The 21521-nt window shown below is 43.1% G+C and overlaps 1 protein-coding gene across 3 annotated transcripts in view; it reads left to right on the forward strand.

The window, feature by feature from the left end:
• LOC126213328 (peroxisomal carnitine O-octanoyltransferase) overlaps positions 1-21521 on the forward strand; it is a 313022-nt gene that overhangs the window by 38942 nt on the left and 252559 nt on the right. For 2 of the 3 annotated variants that reach the window (XM_049941018.1, XM_049941019.1), the window contains exons 3-4: positions 3437-3575; positions 19946-20074. In XM_049941018.1, coding sequence (XP_049796975.1) covers positions 3437-3575; positions 19946-20074 — 268 coding nt within the window. The remainder of the gene's footprint in view (positions 1-3436; positions 3576-19945; positions 20075-21521) is intronic. The other variant, XM_049941020.1, reaches the window with a different exon arrangement.

The following is a 21521-nucleotide window of genomic DNA, read 5'->3' on the forward strand; positions in this document are numbered from 1 at the left end:
TGTTATTTTAAATTTCCCTAGGTCAAATTATTCCTCTTTAAATAGATGTAATACATACTGTCAGACTCTGTTATTAAATTACCAATATGAGTAGTGGCTATTGAAAAATTCAGAACCAAGTTATGCTTACACTCTGGGGATTCCTGATTTTAAGATGTGGCATGCATATTGATTATTAAAACTTCAATATTAAAAATTACATAATTCTTAATTATGGCAATTACATATTTGTTATTGGTGTCATTGGGTTCAGAAAATTCTTTGAAATGAGTAAAAATTGGTCTACAGCTTTTAGATCATCCACTTTACTGAATCTATTTATTAGCCCACTGGGTTTTTATGGATGCCTTCTAGACTGAAAAATTTGAAATACAATAACTCTTGAAATACAGCATTTCCAGCAAAACTAATTAATCGAAAATGTTCATAACAGTGAATTGCATTATGTGTGTAAATTCATGTAATGTGTGCTCAGATAATGGATTCTATCAACAAAATTTTTGGGATGAATAACAGCATGGGGGGATAAAGCTGGTATAGATCCTGGTTACTGTACAAGGTGTACAACGTTGCTTCTGCCATTTTTCCCCAACATCTGAGGCTTTAATGAAATAAATTGGTTATACATGTATCATTCAAAGTATTTTCCATTGCTGGCCACTACTTTCTCCCATCTTTTGGGCAGTGTACGAATCCCACGTCGAAACAATTGTTTATCTTTTGAAGTGATCCACGAATCGATCCAATTTGTGACATCTTTGTGAGATCGGAAGTGTTGGTCAGCGAGGCCATGCACCATTGATCTAAACAGGTGATAGTCAGAGGGAGCAATGTCTGGAAAATACGGCAAGTGGGGTAAGACTTTCCATTTTAACGCTTACACGTACATTTTGGCCTCTTTTCCAATGTGGGGTTGAGCATTGTTGTGCTGCAAAATCACTTTATCGTGCCTCTCGCTGTATTGCGGCTGTTCATCTTTTAACGCTCTGCTCAAATGCATTATTTGCATTTGATAACAAGCACCTGTGGTTGTTTCACTTTGTTTTAACACCTCATAGTGCATGATGCCGAGCTGGTCCCACCAAATGCAGAGCACGATCTTGGAGCTGTGAATATTCGGTTTGGCCGTCTACGTGGAAGCATGGCCGGGTTATCTACATGATTTTTTGCATTTAGGGTTATCGTAATGAACCCATTTTTCATCCTCGGTCACAATCCGATGCAGAAATCCCTTCTGTTTTTGCCTCTGAAGCAACTGTTCACAAACACCGTTCGGTGTCTCTCTGTTTCAGCTCACATGGGACCCAAGTTCCATCTTTCTGAATCATGCCCATAGTCTTGAGACATTTTGAAATGGCTTTCTGTATGACTTGCACTAACCGTGCCAATTCTTCTTGAGTTTGACACGAGTCTTCACTCGGCAATGTCTCCAATTCTGCATCTTGGAAAACATTCTCTCTTCCACCACTACGCCAGTCTACGACGTTAAAATCACTGTTCTTGAAGTGTTGAAACCACTCACGACGCATTCTTTCCCTAATAGCATATTTAGTGTACGTAGTTGAGGGCATTTGATGAGACACAGTGACTGTTTTCTTCATATTGAAATAAAACAGTAACACCACCTGCAAATGACAAGAATTAGGTTCGTAAACTGACATTTTCAATCATGAACACCTTTATGATGGAGACACAAATCAACTAATGTTTGAATGAGGTTATGTTGACTGAGGTCCATGTCTGCAATCTTTTTCTTTCAACCGCTACTTACTGTTGTTGCCACATATCAGCAAACGGTGGAAACAAAGTTGTACACCTTGTAATTAGGCATATAAAAGACAAATTACACTACTGGTCATTAAAATTGCTACACCAAGAAGAAATTCAGATGATAAATGGGTATTCATTGGACAAATATATTATACTACAACTGACATGTGATTACATTTACACGCAATTTGGGTGCATAGATCTTGAGAAATCAGTACCCAGAACAACCACCTCTGGCCATAATAACGGCCTCGATACGCCTGGGCATTGAGTCAAATAGAGCTCGGATGGCGTGTACAGGTACAGCTGCCCATGCAGCTTCAACACGATACCACAGTTCATCGAGAGTAGTGACTGGCATATTGCAACGAGCCAGTTGCTCGGCCACCATTGACCTGACATTTTCAATTGGTGAGAGATCTGGAGAATGTGCTGGCCAGGGTAGCAGTTGAACATTTTCTGTATCCAGAAAGGCCAGTACAGGACCTGCAACATGCGGTCGTGCATTATCCTGCTGAAATGTAGGATTTCGCAGGGATTGAATGAAGGTAGAACCAAAGGTCGTAACACATCTGAAATGTAACGTCCTCTGTTCAAAGTGCCGTCAATGCGAACGTATGTGTAACCAATGGCGCCCCATACCATCACGCCGGGTGATAGACCAGTACGGCGATGACGAATACACGCTTCCGATGTGCGTTCACTGCAATGTCGCCAAACACGGATGTGACCATCATGATGCTGTAAACAGAACCTGGACTCATCCAAAAAAATGACGTTTTGCCATTTGTGCACCCAGGTTCGTCGTCGAGTACACCATCGCAGGCGCTCCTGTCTGTGATGCAGCGTCAAGGGTAACTGCAGCCATGGTCTCCGAGCTGATAGTCCATGCTGCTACAGACGTAGTTGAACTGTTCGTGCAGACGGTTGTTGTCTTGCAAACGTCCCCATCTGTTGACTCAGGGATCGAGACGTGGCTGCACGATCCGTTACAGCTGTGCGGATAAGATGCCTGTCATCTCGACTGCTAGTGATACGAGGCCGTCAGGATCCAGCACGGCGTTCCGTATTACCCTCCTGAACCCACCGATTCCATATTCTACTAACAGTCATTGGATCTCGACCAACGCGAGCAGCAATGTCGCAATATGATAAACTGCAATCGCGATAGGCTACAATCCGACCTATATCAAAGTCGGAAAAGTGGTGGTACGCATTTCTCCTCCTTACACGAGGCATCACAACAACTTTTCACAAGGCAACGCTGGTCAACTGCTGTTTGTTTATGAGAAATCGGTGGGAAACTTTCGTCATGTTAGCACGTTGTAGGTGTCGCCACTGGCGCCAACCTTGTGTGAATGCTCTGAAAAGCTAATCATTTGCATATCACAGCATCTTCTTCCTGTCAGTTAAATTTCGCGTCTGTAGTACGTCATCTTCGTGGTGTAGCAATTTTAATGGCCGGTAGTGTAGGATGTTGAGGGCCAAACCTGCTTTGTTACAAGTTGACTCGGAAAGTTGTATCAACAATTCAGCTGAGCACCTGGCGGTACATCAGCGGTCAGTCACATTGTGAAAACCGGAGAGATTCCTCACTCTTCCATTCATTTTCCATAAAGTTGGAAATTTACTGCTATTGGATCATGGCCTGTGTCGCTGTCAGCAGGTTCGTGGACTCGTGCCGGCCCTTCTGCAGTGAGGCAGAGCTGGAGGACGTGAAGCGGGTGGCCGAGCAGTTTGCTTCTGGGGAGGGCGCCGAACTGGACCGGCTGCTCCGGGAGAGGGCGGCGAACTCCCGCAACTGGGTGAGTGGGAGGTCCGGTCTGAAAAGTTCTCGGTCAACAATTTATATTTTCAGTTAAGTTTTAATTTTCAACATAACCTCCTCTAACATCAGTACGTTTCATCCAGCAGTGTTCCAATGCCATTATTCTCTCTCTGTAGTGTTCCTCCAGTGGTCCTGCATAGTGCTTATCTAGAGCCACAGTGGCTTCTCGAGAGGATGAAAAGTGCTGACGAGTGAGGTATTTCTTCAGCTTTAAGAATACCGTATTTACTCGAATCTAAGCCGCACTTGAATTTAAGCTGCATCTGAAAGATCAGACTCGAAATCGAGGAAAAAAAAATTTCCCGAATCTAAGCTACACCTGAAATTTGAGACTCTAAATTCAAGGGGAGAGAAAAGATTTAGACTGTACCTCCAATTTGAAACAAAGCTGGTCCATTGTAACATGGTCTAATGGATGAAGACACAGCCACAGTAGTTTGGTTCGTGTCGTAAGCTTAACAGTTAAACTTTAGCAAGTAGCCATTGCTATGTGTCAGGCGCTCCATCCCTATTTATACGGGTACCCTTCCTTTTTCACGTGCTTCGGCTGCTTTGAATTGATTGCTTATTTTTCTTCAATCTTATAAGTGCCGTTCTCTTTGTTACAGGTGTTTATGTCACTCTATGCTGAAAATGCATTACTGTACTGTGTCATGCATTGTTTGTCGCGTTCTGATACTGAGTGTTTACAACCTGTTGCCACTCGTGGCATGGCTTGCTATTGTGCGCCCTACCGCCGCTTACAATTAAAAAAAAAAAAAGGAGAGAGGAATTGTCTCATACGCGAAACACTGGCAAGAGACTGCTATTTGTTGTTACATACACTGCTGCTTTCTTTGATAATGATGAACAAGAACCAAATAATAGACTGCGTGTGGTAGAAGTAGTTCTAACGAGAGTTTAGCGACAATTTTACTCCGTTTGAAAATCTTTGCAGATGCTTCTTTAGTACATTACATTCTGCACAGAAATGAGGGTCATCTAAGATTTAAAAATCTAGCCAGCTGCCATGCTTCATTTCTGACTATATCACTATTTAGCGTAAGAATAATACGAATATAAACATGACATGATATGTATATTCTTCCGCGTTTGCTGTTATCTCACTCTAGTTTCATAGTTTATTAGGCAGATAGGATTTAAATGAGATAGCAGCAAACACGAAAGAATACAAGGCATAATGTTTACATTCTTCTACCTTTTCTTTTAATTGATTTAATGATGCAGAGGTTTTGGTGCCAGTATTTATCTTTGTTATCTTTGTGCCTGCAAATTTGAATGTACTTCGTTGGATAATGTGTGAAAATGCAGTGGTCGAAACTTGAGGCGGAGAAAAAAAAAAAAACTCGTCTTCCGCGTTTTTTTTTTTTTTTAACGCAGAAGTTTTGGCGACAGTATTTATCATTCTGCCTGCAAAGCATGCCTGTGTAGCGCTACGCATATTCGACTGCAGAAGTTAGTTGTGGCAGCACCTACAAACATTTTTCAGAACTTCCACTTACTTTGCACTCGATTCTAAGCCGTAGGGAGTTTTTTTTTATTACAAAAACTGGAAAAAAAAGTGCGACTTAGATTCGAGTAAGTATGGTAGATTGTCAGTCCAAGGGATCCAAATCTGGGGAATAGGGTGGATATTCCAGCTCTTCGTAGAGCAAATCACGGGGTCCCGGGTTTGATTCCTGGCTGGGTTGGGGATTTTTCTCTGTCCAGGGTCTGGGTGTTTGTGGTGTCATCATCATCATCATCGTCATCCATGAAAGTGGCTAGATTGGACTGTGTAAAAATTGGGACTTTGTATGGCCCCTGATGACCCCACAAACCAAACATCATCATCACAGTTCAAATCCCTCAATTTCCCCCATTGTCAAGACAGGTTTGTGGTCAGGTGCATTGTCCTGAAGAAAGGATAATATTTTTCTTCTTCAAACTGGGTCTGTTTTCACGAATGCTTGCTTCCAGTTTCATCAGATGTTGAGAGTAATATTCCGCAGCTATGACTTTATCCTTTTCAAGATAGTTAACAATATTCCTTTCACATCCCAAAACAAGGTTTCGCTCACTGTCACATATCGATGCAAAAAATCACTTCTGTTTTCCTTACAATGCACCAAACAGTTTTTGGAAAGTGTTGTGTGAATGCGTTTGTTGTCAGCAGTGGGAACACGTGGCAGCCAACTTGTGCAAAGCTTTCTCATTTTGAACTCTTCGTGCAAGATGTGACCAACACATTCCCTCGATATCCCTAGAGCGTTAGCAATTTCGTGCACCTTATACAGTGATCTTCCACAATCATATTGTGCACTCTGTCTATGATTTCCGGTGTCCTTTCACTTTTTGGATGTCCTTCATGTGGATTATCTCGGATATTTTACGGCCACATTTAAACTCGACCACCCATCTCTCCACAGTGAAAATTGAAGGTGAAGAGCCACTGTACACATTTACTAGCTGCAAATAAATTTCGGTTGATGTTTGCAAAGAATTTAATCATTGCACGATTCTCAGTTTTTTTTCCATTTTCATTGCCTCGCATACCACAACTGCTTCAAATAATGACCTAGGCAACTGCTCGTAAGGGGGGGGGGGGAAATCACACGAGTAGTGGTGCGATCTCTGGTTGAGGCCGACAACTTTTCAGACTGCCTTCATATCGGATAATATTATCTACTCTATTTTACGGACTATAAGATGCTATAGACTGTAGGATGCACTTTACTTCCTAAGCAGTATTTTTTAAATAACATTTTTCCACTTTCATTATGAGATTGCCAAGCCTGACCAAAAAAAATTCTTAGTTTATGAAACCAAACAGCTTTAAAGTCCCCGAAAATCATGACCTACACTTCTTCTTGCTCTTTGTTGTCATTGTTGTCTTCTTGGTAAATAAGATGGTCTTCACTGCCATTGAGAGATTTATTTGCGCCACGCTTCTTGAAATATTTAACAATAATGTCTTCCGTCACTCTAGACCACGACTGTTTTATCCTCACCCGTTTGATTGTAGGTCATTTTAAAGCTCCCCTCAGTGTGAAATCATGTTGCGTTTCATCCATCATCCATTTGTTCCATTCCTCTCTCATATACACCAAAATGATTTATTTGTAGAGACATCAAGAGGTTGCAATTGTGAAGTAAGTCTTCCTGGAACAACAGCAAGCTCTGTATTTTCCTGTCTCAGTTTTTCTTTCACAGAATTTTTAAAATGACTTCTAAACTGATCTAGCACAAGAAGAAAACTCTTCTTCAGTAAAGCACCTTTTCTTCTCTCCCACACTCTGTTAATCCATGATTTCATACCAGCCTCATGCGTCCAAACCTTGTCATGTATGTGAACACCACCACCTGGTGGTCTTCCAGAAGATTTTGGCATTGCTTTGAGCTTGAAAATGATCATTGGAAAAAGATTAATACCATCAGAGTAACTTGAAAGGACAACAGTGTAGTGCATTTTTTGATGTCCAATGAGTGCGCAATGCTACATTAGATTCCTACTTGTTGCCTCGTTCCCTCTTACTGAGGCGCACAGTAGTATAAAACTGTGACGTAGCAAGGGAGTTCAGTGCACAAATTTGTTGTTGTTGTGTAACACCGACAGGGCGACACTGACAAATTCTCATAATTGGATGGCTCCTAACAAAGCTGTTTTTTTTTTTTTTTTTTTAACTTACCAAACAAAAGCGTTCGTATGTTCATAGAGACACTAACAAACACAAACACACACACAAAATTCAAGCTTTTGCAACCAACGGTTGCTTCATCAGGAAAGAGGGAAGGAGAGGAAAAGACGAAAGGATGTGGGTTTTAAGGGAGAGGGTAAGAAGTCATTCCAATCCCGGGAGCGGAAAGACTTGCCTTGGGGGGAAAAAGGGACAGGTATATACTCTCGCGCGCGCGCACACACACACACACACACACACACACACACACACACACCGTATTTACTCGAATCTAAGGTGCACTCTTTTTCCAGTTTTTGTAATCTAAAAAACTGCCTGCGGCTTAGAAACGAGTGCAAAGTAAGCGGAAGTTCTGAAAAATGTTGGTAGGTGCCGCCACAACTACCTTCTGCCATCGAATATACGTAGCGCTACACAGGCATGTTTTGCAGGCAGAATGATAAATACTGGCGCCAAAACTTCTGCGTAAAAAAAAGAAGTAGAAGACGAGTTTTTTTTCTCCGCCTCAAGTTTCGACCACTGCATTTTCACACATTATCCAACAAAGTACATTCAAATTCCGTATTGTTCATCTTCGAATGTAGCAGCATTTCGATGTACTACAAAAATCTGATTGGCAAGACTGTTTGGGATGTTTGTCAATATGGCCAACTCTACGTTCTGAATTTTTTCCTACCTGTGAGAAGAGATGGTTGCTAATAGGAACTTTTTGAATTGTGAATCACATGCAGTATTCTCTTCACCATAAGAATAATACGAATATAAACATTTTGCCATGTATTCTTTCGTGTTTGCTGCTATTTCATTTAAATCCTGTCTGCCTAATAAACTACGAAAGTAGAGTGAGACAACAGCAAACGCGGAAGAATATAAATATCATGTCATGTTTGTATTCCTATTATTCTTATGCCTAATAGTGATACAGTCAGAAATGAAGCACAGCAATTGACTAGATTTTTAAATCTAAGATGACTCTAATTTCTCTGCAGAATGTAATGTACTAAAGAGGCTTCTGCAAAGATTTTCAAATGGAGAAAAAATTTCGCTAAACTCTTTTTCAGAACATCTTCTATCATACGCAGTCTATTATTTAACTATTGTTGATCATTATCAAAGAAAGCAGCAGTGTAAGTAACAACAAATAGCAGTCTCTTGTCATTGTTTCACTAATGAGACAATTCCTCTCTTTTTATTTTATTGTAAGCGGCGGTAGCGCGCACATAAGCAAGCCATGCCGCGAGCGGCGACAGGTCGTAAACACTCATTATCAGAATGTGACAAACAATGCACGACACAGTACAATAATGCATTTTCATGTTAGAGTGACGTAAACACCTATAACAAAGAGAACGGTACTTATCAGATCAAAGAAAAATAAGCAATCGATTCAAACCAGCCGAAGCATGTGAAAAAGGAAGGGTACCCGTATAAATACGGACAGAGTGCCTGATGCATAGTAATGGCTACCTGGTAAAGCTTAACTGCTAAGCTTACGACTCGAACCAAACTACTGTAGCTGTATCGTCATTCATTCGACCTAAATTGTGTCTCATATTACAATGGACCAACTTTGTTTCGATTTGGAGGTGCTTCCTAAAACTTTTCTCTCCCCTTGAATTTCGAGTCACAAATTTCAGGTGCAGCTTAGATTCGGGAAATTTTTTTTTCCTTGATTTCGAGTATCATTTTTGATGTGTGGCTTAGATTCAAGTGCGGCTTAAATATGGTATCCATCCGCACATATACAGACACATGTGGATGGATATGTGTGTGTGTGTGTGTGTGCGAGTGTATACCTGTCCCTTTTTCCCCCTAAGGTAAGTCTTTCTGCTCCCGGGATTGGAATGACTCCTTACCCTCTCCCTTAAAACAGACATCCTGTGTTCTTGACACCAGGCTTTACGGGCTCTCCTGTGACCAGGGGCCATTGGAATGAACCTTACAGGTCTCAGGGTGAATAAACCATGTCTGTTCATTTGTCTGTCGACTGTGTGTCTGGAGACAACTGTTCCAGTGGCTGCAGTAAGGTCCCGAGCGAGGCTACCTGCAGTACTCGATGGCCGTCTGCGGGCACTGATGGTGAGATATCGGTCTTCTTGTGGTGTTGTACACTGTGGATGTCCCGTACTGTAGCTCCTGGACGCGTTTCCTGTCTGCTGGTATCGTTGCCATAATTGTGAGATCACACTTTGTGGCACACAGAGGACCCGTGCTACGACCTGCTGTGTTTGACCAGCCTCCAGTCGCCCTAGTATTCTACCACTCGTGACATCATCAATATGTGTTCTTTGAGCCACTTTCAACACACAGTCACCATTAGCACGTCTGAAAACGTCTGCACACTTACTCGCTGTACCGTACTCTGACATGCACCAACACACCTCTGCGTATGTGGACTGATGCCAGCACCACTGAACAACGTCCGCAAATCGGTTGCACCACATGGTCATACCCTGTGGTGATTTAAACCCGTAAACCACCCACCAGATTGTTGTTTCACCATGTATCAGCATTATCCTTAATTTATGAGTATGAGTATAGAAACTTTGATTGTAGACTTTCCTGGGACACCGTATTTACTCGAATCTAAGCCGCACTTTTTTCCGGTTTTTGTAATCCAAAAAACCACCTGTGGCTTAGAATCGAGTGCAAAGCCAGCGGAAATTCTGAAAAAAGTTGGTGGGTGCCACCACAACTTACTTCTGCCGTCGAATACATGTAGCGCTACACAGGCATGCTTTGTGGGCACAAAGATAAATACTGGGGCCAAAACCTCTGCGTCAGTAAATAAATTAAAAAAAACGTGGAAGACGAGCTATTTTCAATGTACTACGAAAATCCGACTGGCAAGACTGTTTGGGATGTTTGTCAATATGGCCAACTCTACGTTCTGAATTTTTTCCTATCTGTGAGAAGAGATGGTTGCTATAATAGGAACTTTTATAAATTGTGCATCACATGCAGTATTCTCGTCACCATAAGAATAATACGCATATATACGTTTTGCCATGTATTGTTTCATGTTTGCTGCTATCTCATTTAAATCCGGTCTGCCTAATAAACTACGAAACTAGAGTGAGACAACAGCAAACGCGGAAGAATATAAATATCATGTCATGTTTGTATTCGTATTATTCTTATGCTTAATAGTGATACAGTCAGAAATGAAGCACGGCAATTGACTAGATTTTTAAATTTAAGATGACTCTAATTTGTGTGTAGAATGTAATGTACTAAAGAGGCGCCTGCAAAGATTTTCAAATGGAAAAAAATTTTCGCTAAACTCTCGTTCAGAGCATCTTCTATCATACGCAGTCTATTATTTGGTTCTTGTTGATCATTATCAAAGAAAGCAGCAGTGTAAGTAACAACAAATAGCAGTTTCTTGCCATTGTTTCGCTAATGAGACAATCCCTCTTTTTTTTTTTTTTTTTTTTTTTTTTTTTTTTTTTTTTTTTTTTTTTAAAAAGGCGGTAGCGCGCACAAAAGCAAGCCATGCCGCGAGCAGCGACAGGCCGTAAACACGCACTATCAGAATGCGGCAAACAATGCATGACACAGTACAGTAACGCATTTTCAGCTTAGAGTGACGTAAACACCTTTAACAAAGAAAACTGCGCTTATCAGATCAAAGAAAAATAAGCAATCAATTCAAACCAGACGAAGCACATGGAAAAGGGAGGATACCCATATAAATGCGGACGGAGCGCCTGACGCATAGCAATGGCTACCTGGTAAAGCTTAACTGCTAAGCTTACGACTCGAACCAAACTACTGTCGCTGTATCGTCATTCAATCGACCTAAATTGTGTCTCATATTACAATGGACCAACTTTGTTTCGATTTGGAGATGCGGCCTATAATTTTTCTCTCCCCTTGAATTTCGAGTCTCAAATTTCAGGTGCGGCTTAGATTCGGGAAAATATTTTTTCCTTGATTTCGAGTCTCATTTTTCAGATGCGGCTTAGATTCGAGTGCAGCTTAGATTCGAGTAAATACGGTAGTTTACACCAATCTTCAAGAGTCATCCAGTTCCATTTTCTTATCTCTGTGATACTATGCCACAGATGAAACAAGCCTGTGACCATTTGTGCTGCCTTTCTCTGTATACGTTCAATATCCCCTGTTAGTGCTATGTGGTTCGGGTCCCACACACTGGAGCAGTCTTCTAGTATGGGTCGTACAAGAGATTTGTTAGCAGTCTCTTTTGTAGACTGATTGCTCTTCTCCAGTGTTCAACCAATAAACCAATGTCTACCATGCTCTTTAACCGCAACTGAGCCTTTGTGATCAGTCCATTTCATATCTCTGCAAAGTTTTACACCCAGGCATTTGTATGAGTTAGCTGGTTCCAAGAGTGAGTCATTGATATTACAGTCAGAAGATACTACATCTGTTTCATTTTGTGAAGTGCACAATTTTACATTTATGAACATTTCAAGCAAGTTATCAAACTTTGCTCCACTTTGAAATCTTACCATGATGTGACTGAATATTTATGCAGCTTCTTTCAGACCGTACTTTATCATACGTAACTGCATCATACAGTAGAGCTTCTTGACTAGAAGAAGGGATCGGTTGGTAGGACATGTTTTGAGGCATCAGGGGATCACAAATTTAGCATTGGAGGGCAGCGTGGAGGGTAAAAATCGTAGGGGGAGACCAAGCGATGCATACACTAAGCAGATTCAGAAGGATGTAGGTTGCAGTAGGTACTGGGAGATGAAGAAGCTTGCACAGGATAGAGTAGCATGGAGAGCTGCATCAAACCAGTCTCAGGACTGAAGACCACAACAACAACAACAACAACAACAACTGCATCATCTGCAAAAAAGTCTGAGGGTACTGATAATGGTGTCTGCAGGGTTATTGATATGCAATATGAACAGCAAGGGTTCCAACACATTTCCCGGGGGCACACCTGAAGTTACTTCTATATCTGACAATGACTCTCCATCCCAGATAACATGCTGTATCCTCCCTCCCAAAAAGTCCTCAATCCAGTCACAACTTTCACTTGATACCTCATATGATCGTACTTTTGGCAATAAGCATAGGTGTGGCACTGAGTCAAATGCTTTTTGGAAATCGAGAAATTCTGCATCTGCCTGGATCCAAAGCTTTCATTATGTCATATTAGAACATTGTGAGTTTGGTTTCACATGACTGATGTTTTGAGAATCCGTGCTGTCTGGCATTGAGGAAGTCATTCTATTCAAGATAACTCATCATTGTTTGAACTCAGAAATGTTCTAAGATTCTGCGGCAAATCGAAGTCTAGGATATGGGATGGTAGTTTTGTGGATCACTTCCATTACCCTTCTAGTAGACAACATGGTAAAAATGAGGAATTTCCCTATTCCGGTGATGAGTGGGTTTGGAGGTTGTAATGTTTTATGATGTGAGCTGAATATAGCACATGATGAAATTGAAAATGTTTGAGATTTTAAAATTTGCTATGTGAGCTGACCATAGCACACAGTATTATTCAAAGATGTTGTGGTAATCAGATGTATCAAAAAATAATAAGTAAAAATTGCTACTTGGGTGACTCAGTTATGACGGTCAGATGATAGTTTTGGGCACACCATATTGTGCACTGCTTCGATTTTATTGTAATCCGTGAATTGTGACAGTTGTATATATAAAAGGCATGTAAATGATAGCAGTTAATTGGAACAATTGTGACAAAGCTTTGTGCTGTTAAGAGTCATCTGATACTGCTGGCAGAAAGTGCGAGTAATGTTGCAGTTACAAAGTTTGTGAGGCAACTAGGGTAGTGTAACGTTTCAGTTTGCTGTGTTTGATTGGAAAGAAATAGCCCTGTATACGCAAGTGAGGTTTGTCATTTTTTATTTATGTAATGTTTACTAGTGAGGAATAATGAATATTTGGTTACATGCACGTTGGTGGGACTGCATGATTAAAGGTATGAAAAACATGTATTGCACAGATGGCTAATTTTTGTACTGCTTTAAGTGACTTACATTTAAATTATGGAAGTAACTTGTACATTTTACCTGTGTTAACCCCTCAAAATCTTTTGAAGGCCACGGTTTGAAAATGGGCCTGATGATCCAAAACTAGTCACTACAGAGAAATGACTATTACACAACTATGACAGATATTGAAATGATAATTAAATTGAGACCCTAAACTGTCGACGGGTGTCGATATACATCAACGGGGCAGTTGAAAAAATTTTGTCCCGACCGGGACTCGAACCTGGGATCTCCTGCTTACATGGCAGATGCTCTATCCATCTGAGCCACCGAGGGCACAGAGGATATTGCGACTGCAGGGATTTATCCCTTGCATGCTCCCCATGAGAGCCACATTCCCAACTTAATGTCCACACACTACATTCATAGTGCCCCTGCCCATTACATCATTACTCACGGCAGACAATCTTACCGAGTCCCGTAAGAGTTTGGCAATCCGTGTGCCTCCAGCACAGGAGGAGGAGGTCAGTGGCCGGTTAGCCTTGACCATATGAAGATTTCGGACGTGTACGAAAGAACAGATACCATCTTCATATATGACAGATATTGGAAGACAACAAAAAAATAATAATACACTACCGGCCATTAAAATTGCAACACCACGAAGATGACGTACTACAGGCGTGAAATTTAACCGACAGGAAGAAGATGCTGTGATACGCAAATGATTAGCTTTTCAGAGCATTCATATAAGGTTGGCGCCGGTGGTAACACCTACAATGTGGTGACATGAGCAAAGTTTCCAACCAATTTCTCATACACAAACAGCAGTTGACCCGCATTGCCTGGTGAAACGTTGTTGTGATGCCTCTTGTAAGGAGGAGAAATGCGTACCATCACGTTTCCGACTTTGATAAAGGTCGGATTGTAGCCTATCGCGATTGCGGTTTATCGTATCGCGACATTGCTGCTCGCGTTGGTCGAGATCCAATGACTGTTAGCAGAATATGGAATCGGTGGGTTCAGGAGGTTAATATGGAATGCCATGCTGGGTCCCGACGGCCTCGTATCACTAGCAGTCGAGATGACAGGCATCTTATCCGCACGGCTGTAACGGATCGTGCAGCCACGTCTCGATCCCTGAGTCAACAGATGGGGACGTTTGCAAGACAACCATCTGCACGAACAGTTCGACGACGTTTGCAGCACGATGGATTATCAGCTCAGAGACCGTGGCTGCAGTTACCCCTGACGCTACATCACAGACAGGAGCGCCTGCGTTGATGTACTCGACGATGAACCTTGGTGCACGAATGGCAAAACGTCAGTTTTTCGGATGAATCCAGGTTCTGTTTACAGCATCACGATGGTCGCATCCGTGTTTGGCGACATCACGGTGAACGCATATTGGAAGCGTGTATTCATCACTGCCATACTGGTGTATCACCCGGCGTGATGGTATGGGGTGCCATCGGTTACACGTCTCGGTCACCTCTTGTTCGCATTGACGGCACTTTGAATAGTGGACTTTACATTTCAGATGTGTTACGACCCGTGGCTCTACCCTTCATTCGATCCCTGCGAAACCCTACATTTCAGCAGGATAATGCACGAGCGCATGTTGTAGGTCCTGTACGGGCCTTTCTGGATACAGAAAATGTTCGACTGCTGCCCTGGCCAGCGCATTCTCCAGTTCTTTCACCAACTGAAAACGTCTGGTCAATGGTGGCCGAGCAACTGGCTCATCACAATTCGCCAGTCACTACTCTTGATGAACTGTGGTATGGGCAGCTGTACCTGTACACGCCATCCAAGCTCTGTTTGACTCAATGCCCAGACATATCAAGACCGTTATTATGGCCAAAGGTGGTTGTTCTGGGTACTGATTTCTCAGGATCTATGCACCCCAATTGCGTGAAAATGTAATCACATGTCAGTTCTAGTATAATATATTTGTCCAATGAATACCCATTTATCATTTGCATTTCTTCTTGGTGTAACAATTTTAATGGCCAGTAGTGTACTAGAGTTGCTGACACTATCCTCCGTCAGTATGTTGGAACTTCACAAACCTGCTCTTTGTCAGAATTAGGCAATGGAAAGTGTAGGGTAGAATAACAATAATATGGAAAGGGTATATTGCTACCTGCGACACAGAGGAGACATTGATTTGCAGACAGGCATAGCGAACAAGACTGCTAAAATATTGTCTTTGTACAACGTCCTCCTCTGAAATAGAAAACACAAATCATGCACCTGGACACTGTCTGGGTGCAGGGGTCCGATTGTGGCTTCATCTGACCTGAGCAGCAATCTGATACAGTGAGCGGTGGGGGTGAAGCGGTGGCATGGGGAGAGTAGTGGAAGGGTTAATAGGGTAGGGGTAGGTGTAGTGCTGCGTAGGGTGTATGCAGGGACATGGTAGGGATACGACTAGTCTTTTGCCCTTTTCTCTGCTTACCCCTCCCTCTTTTCCCCTCCACTTTCCACCCCCCCCCCTCCTCCAGTTCCACCCCCAATCAACCACTTCCTGACTCTGCATCTAGCAGCCTAACCTGTCCTCACAATGTCCCTGCATGCTCCCACTGGCAGCACAGCACCTCACCCCCCCCCCCCCCCCACTCTTATCCCTCTCCATCCCCACCCCATACTTCCTTCTTGTCCCCACTACCTACCATAGCACATTGTAGCTCACATCAGATACAGTTGCAGTCGGGAGATAGTGACTGTGTGTGTGAGCCATGGTAGGGAAACAAGGGGGAAACAAATGGTAGCACCAAAATTTTTTCCTTAACAGGGTGGCTTTATTGGAGTGAACACTAGACAATGAAATTTAAATAACAACTCTCCATAAATATGGCTTCACAGCTAAGATTAAATTTATGATAGTTAATTTTTTTTAAAAAAAAAAAAAAAAAGACTTTCAACAAATATCCCTTAATGCCTTTGGTAAAACAATAAGTGATAGGCCCAACGAGAAAGAGCAATCCACCCCAACATTTCCATAGATCATAGACACAAGTTGCACAATTTAACCCCAAGGCTTTGCCCAGATAAAATTTCCTCAAAACAAAAAAGATAAACCATTACACTAAAATGCTGCATCAGTTATCAACATAAAAATTCACAAGGAGCCCAAAGCTAGATTTTAACATTTCTGACATCGCAGCAATAGGTAAGATAAGATTAACTGTGTTAACAAAATACAATTACACAAAAAATCAAATACAAGTTAAAATTTAACATACATGGCTACAAGCGCCTGCTTACAATAGATCAAAACATTATTCAATCTCATAGATGCGCGGGTGTCATTACCAAGGGGAGTGTGCGAACCAACTTGAAGCAACTATAACATGGCACAGATCAAATTACAGATTCAGAAGTCTATGCAGAGAAGTTGGCAATAAACGGTAAACAAGTCACGAAACGATCACTGTCGCCCACATACACACTCGCGCACGGGCACAGAGGAGCCAACCTTAAGCCAGGGAGATAGCACAGGCGGGGTGCAAAAAAAAACAATTCCTCATGGGGCCCACCAAACCACTGGGTGGGAACTACCAAAATTCACTCACCTTAAACCTTACGTATGACACCCGGGCGAGGAAATCGATCGGGCACACGCCAGCAAAAAACCCCAGACAAACACACAGGATCCCATAAATTCCAAAACATAATTTAATCAATTATCCCCCAAAACCCCGTAACTTGGCACAAGCGAAATTACAGGCCACAGGATCCAAAGGCACTCTGCAGAAGAGTAAGGAGGGAAAAGGTTAAACAGAGTTCAGCAACGGCACAATAAAACGCCCAGAAAAACACACTAAGTAAGGTACATCACCCCACAGAATGCCGAGAAACACGAACACTGGGGTTTGCCCACGATTCCGATGCAATCGTGACGACGAAGATAATCTTCTTAGCCGTAGCACGCTGAAACACACAACACCACCAAACTTCCGAGGACGGAAACGTACTCCGCTGTAAACTATATCTGGGAGCAGCACAGCCACAAGCTCCTGCCGAGGCACGGTACAGGGAAATCGCCACGGGAAACATGATCCGACAGGAGTATCGTCACCCAGACCTCAGCGAGGTGCGGTCAGACGGGGCAGGAGAGCTGGTAACCAGGCGACGACTCCAACCACCGACCTGGGGAGCAGCGAGTAACACCAGCCCCGGCCAGCGACAGCGCGGAGGGACCCACCGTCAGACACGAAAGGCAACGCTCGCGCCCAAACTTGACTGGCCGCGCACACGCCACCGAGCAGAGACTGCGCCACCCTCCGCCAGGAGGCGCCCCGCAACGCAGAAAGAAACACCACTCGGGAGGCCCAACGATCGGGAACCGATCGGGAATACCACCGCCACGGCACATGTGTGTTGTGCTTATGTAAATTTGTGTCTGTCTTTTCCGTTTTGGAAGAAGGAATTGATCTGAAACCTTGAATATTTTAGCAGTCTTTTTCACTGTGCCTCTCTGTTACTCAGCACTTCCTCTATGCCCTGAGTAATAATATACCCATATTTCATATTATGGTAAGGAATGCATGCTGAAGCAAATAATTAAAAATTGTACTGAGGCTGGGATTTGAACCCGGGTCTGCTGCTAACTAGGCAGATGAACTAACCATTGCGCACCCTGGCAATGTGACAAATACAGCTGCATGCACTACCCTAGTATATCTGCCTCCTTAATGCAAACTCCTATTCACATCTCAGCCCATCTTGATGTTCCCCTTCTTAACTTGTATCAGTGTTGCAAAGGCTCTCAAACACTGAAATAATACCTTAGCATTGAACAAAATGGGGTTAATCGTCCCTGTACCTCAGTTGTAGGTGCTACATTAATCATATGAAATTATACACTATGTGATCGAAAGTATCCGGACACCTGGCTGAAAATGACTTAAACATTTGTGGCGCCCTCCATCCGTAATGCTGGAATTCAGTATGGTGTTGGCCCAGCCTTAGCCTCGATGACAGCTTCCGCTCTCGTAGACATACGTTCGATCAGGTGCTGGAAGGTTTCTTTGGGAATGGCAGCCCATTCTTCACGGATTGCTGCACTGAGGAGAGGTATCGATGTCGGTCGGTGAGGCCTGGCACGAAGTCAGCATTCCGTAACATCCCAAAGGTGTTCTATAGGATTCAGGTCAGGACTCGGTGCAGGCCAGTCCATTACAGAGATGTTATTGTCGCCACAGGCCGGGCATTACGAACAAGTGCTCAATCGTGTTGAAAGATGCAGTGGCTGTACCCAAATTGCTCTTCAACAGTAGGAAGCAAGAAGGTGCTTAAAACATCAATGTAGGCCTGTGCTGTGATAGTGCCATGCAAAACAACAAGGGGTGCAAGTACCCTCTGTCAAAAACACAATCACACCATAACAGCATTGCCTCTGAATTTTACTGTTGGCACTACACACCCTGGCAGATGATGTTCACCGGGCATTCGCCATACCCAACCCTGCCATCAGATCACCACATTGTGTACCGTGATTCGTCAGTCCACACAACATTTTTCCTCTGTTCAATCGTCCATTGTTTACACTCCTTGCACCAATCGAGGCGTCATTCGGCATTTACTGGCGTGATGTGTGGCTCATGAGCAGCTGCTCGACCATGAAATCCGAGTTATCTCACCTCCGACCTAACTCTCATAGACTTGCGGTGGATCCTGATGAAGTTTGGAATTCCTGTGTGATGGTCTGGATAGATGTCTGCCTATTACACATTACGACCCTCTTAAACTGTTGGCGTCTCTGTCAGTCAACAGACGAGGTCGGCCTGTATGCTTTTGTGCTGTACGTGTCCCTTCACATTTCCACTTTACTATCACACCGGAAACAGTGGACCTAGGGATGTTTAGGAGTGTGGAAATCTCGTGTACAGACGTATGACACAAGTGACACCCAATCACCTGACTTGAATTCTGCAGAGCGCCCTATGCTGCTCCCTCATGACATCTAATGACTACCTGGTAGTAGATGGTAGCACAGTGCACCTAATATGAAAAACGTATGTTTTTGACCACGTAGTATATATTGCAGAGACATATGACATCTTCACCTACGCGGTTACTCTGCAGTTCACAATTAAGTGCCCGGCAGAGTGTTCGTCAAACTACCGTAAAGCTATTTCTCTACCGCTCCACTCTCGAACAGCACACAGGAGACATGAGCAGTTAAATCTTTGTTTGATCTCTGATTTCTCTTATTTTGTCATGATGACCATTTCTCCCCATGTAGGTGAGCAGCTTTATCTTACAATTATGAATACAGGCTGAAGAGCACAAACTGGATTTTGTATTATGGAGGGACCCATGGTAGCATAAACTGTGCAGCTGTGTTAGCTGCAGTTCTAGGGTGGTGCAGTGGTTAGCACATCCACCTAGTGAGCAGAGGACCTGGGTTTGAATCCCAGACTCGGTACAAATTTTAATTATTTGCTGTGGATTATGTTCATTATTGTAAGGTAAATCTGAGACTTTGTCTCAGGAACACACAGTTTCATACAGTTAATACTTTTCAAATTCACTTATGTTGGTGGATTTCATCATTTGCGGCCAGTGGTGTTAGAATGGTTCGCAGTGCACCTCTGATCCACTTATATTCTTTCCTTGCCACGGTTTGCAGTGGTTGTAATGCTTTGTTTCATTGACATATAAGTATAATGTGTGTAAATACTATCGCCCAGAGTGATAACGAGTTGCACGTGTCGCAGCTGGAGCAGTGGTGGGAGGAGGGGGCGTACCTGTCGAACCGGCAGCCGCTGCTGCCCTTCTGCAGCATGACGGGCTCGATGCCGCTCGCAGACCTCGGCTGGAAGCTGGGCGAGGGCCGCCAGCTCAAGGTGAGGCTACAACCCTACCACATTACCATTGTAATTTAGTATGTTTTTACCTAAATAACAGAAAACTCCTGTCTCTATGTTGTCATGTATACTATACCCCAACAGAACAAATAGTCCTGTCACAGGAAAAGCCGTGTACGAGAGTCACTAAAAAAAAAATTTTTAAATCCATCTTTTATTCTACATGTTTTTAAAGTTTTACAGTGTGTAGATACATCCTTTATGGACAATATTTTCATTTCTCCACATAATTTACATCCCTCTCAACTGCGTTACGCCATCTTGGAACCAGTGCCTGTGTACCCGCATGGTAAAATTCTGGGCCAACCTGTTGGAGCCACTGTTTGGCAACGTGCACAAGGGAGTCATCATCTTCAAACCTTGTTCCACAAAGAGAGTCTTTCAGTTTCCCAAAGAGATGATAGTCACATGGAACCAGGTCAGGACTGTAAGGCGGGTGTTTCAGTGTTGTCCATCAGAGTTTTGTGATCGCTTCCATGGTTTTTTTGACTGACATGTGGCCGTGCATTGTCGTGCAACAGCAAAACACCCTGCTTTTGCCGATGTGGTCGAACACGACTCAGTCGAGCTCGAAGTTTCTTCAGTGTCGTCACATATGCAACAGAGTTTATGGTGGTTCCACTTGGCACAATGTCCACAAGCGAGAGTCCTTCGGAATCGAAAAACACCGTAGCCATAACTTTTCCAGCAGAAGGTGTCGTTTTGAATTTTTTGTCTTGGGTGAATTTGCATGAGGCTACTCCACCGATTGCCTCTTCATCTATGGTGAAAAATGGTGGAGCCATGTTTCATCACCTGTCACAGTTCTTCCAAGAAATTCATCTCCACCATTCTCGTACTGTTCCAAAAGTTTGCTGCATACTGTTTTTCTTATTTCTTTGTGAGCCACTGTCAACATCCTGGGAACCCATCTGGCACAAACCTTTTTTAATGCCAGCACTTTCAGTATTCTGCAAACACTTCCTTCCCCTATCCCAACGTAGCATGACAATTCGTTCACTGCGATGCATCTGTCAGCAGTCACCAATTCGTTAACTCTCTGCACATTGTCTGGAGTGTGTGCAGTACGAGGCCTGCCGCTGCGAGGACAATCCTCAATATTGCCGTGCCTGCTTTCGTCACGTAACCTGCTTGCCCACTGACTAACTGTACTGTGATCGACAACAGCATCTCCGTACACCTTTTTCAACCTCTTGTGGATGTTTCCGACTGTCTCGTTTTCACAGCACAGGAATTTTATGACAGCACGTGCTTCTGACGATCGTCAAGTGTAGCAGCCATCATGAAGACGTGCTGTGATGGCACCACTCACGGGAACAGGTTGAACTAAGTTTGAAAACAAGCGGGAAGGATGTATCTACACGCTGTAAAACTTTCACACATGCAGAATGAAAACTGTATTTTTACAAAAATAGTGTGCATTTCT

Source organism: Schistocerca nitens, chromosome 11 (genome assembly GCF_023898315.1).
Source record: "Schistocerca nitens isolate TAMUIC-IGC-003100 chromosome 11, iqSchNite1.1, whole genome shotgun sequence".
Lineage (NCBI taxonomy): Eukaryota > Metazoa > Arthropoda > Insecta > Orthoptera > Acrididae > Schistocerca > Schistocerca nitens.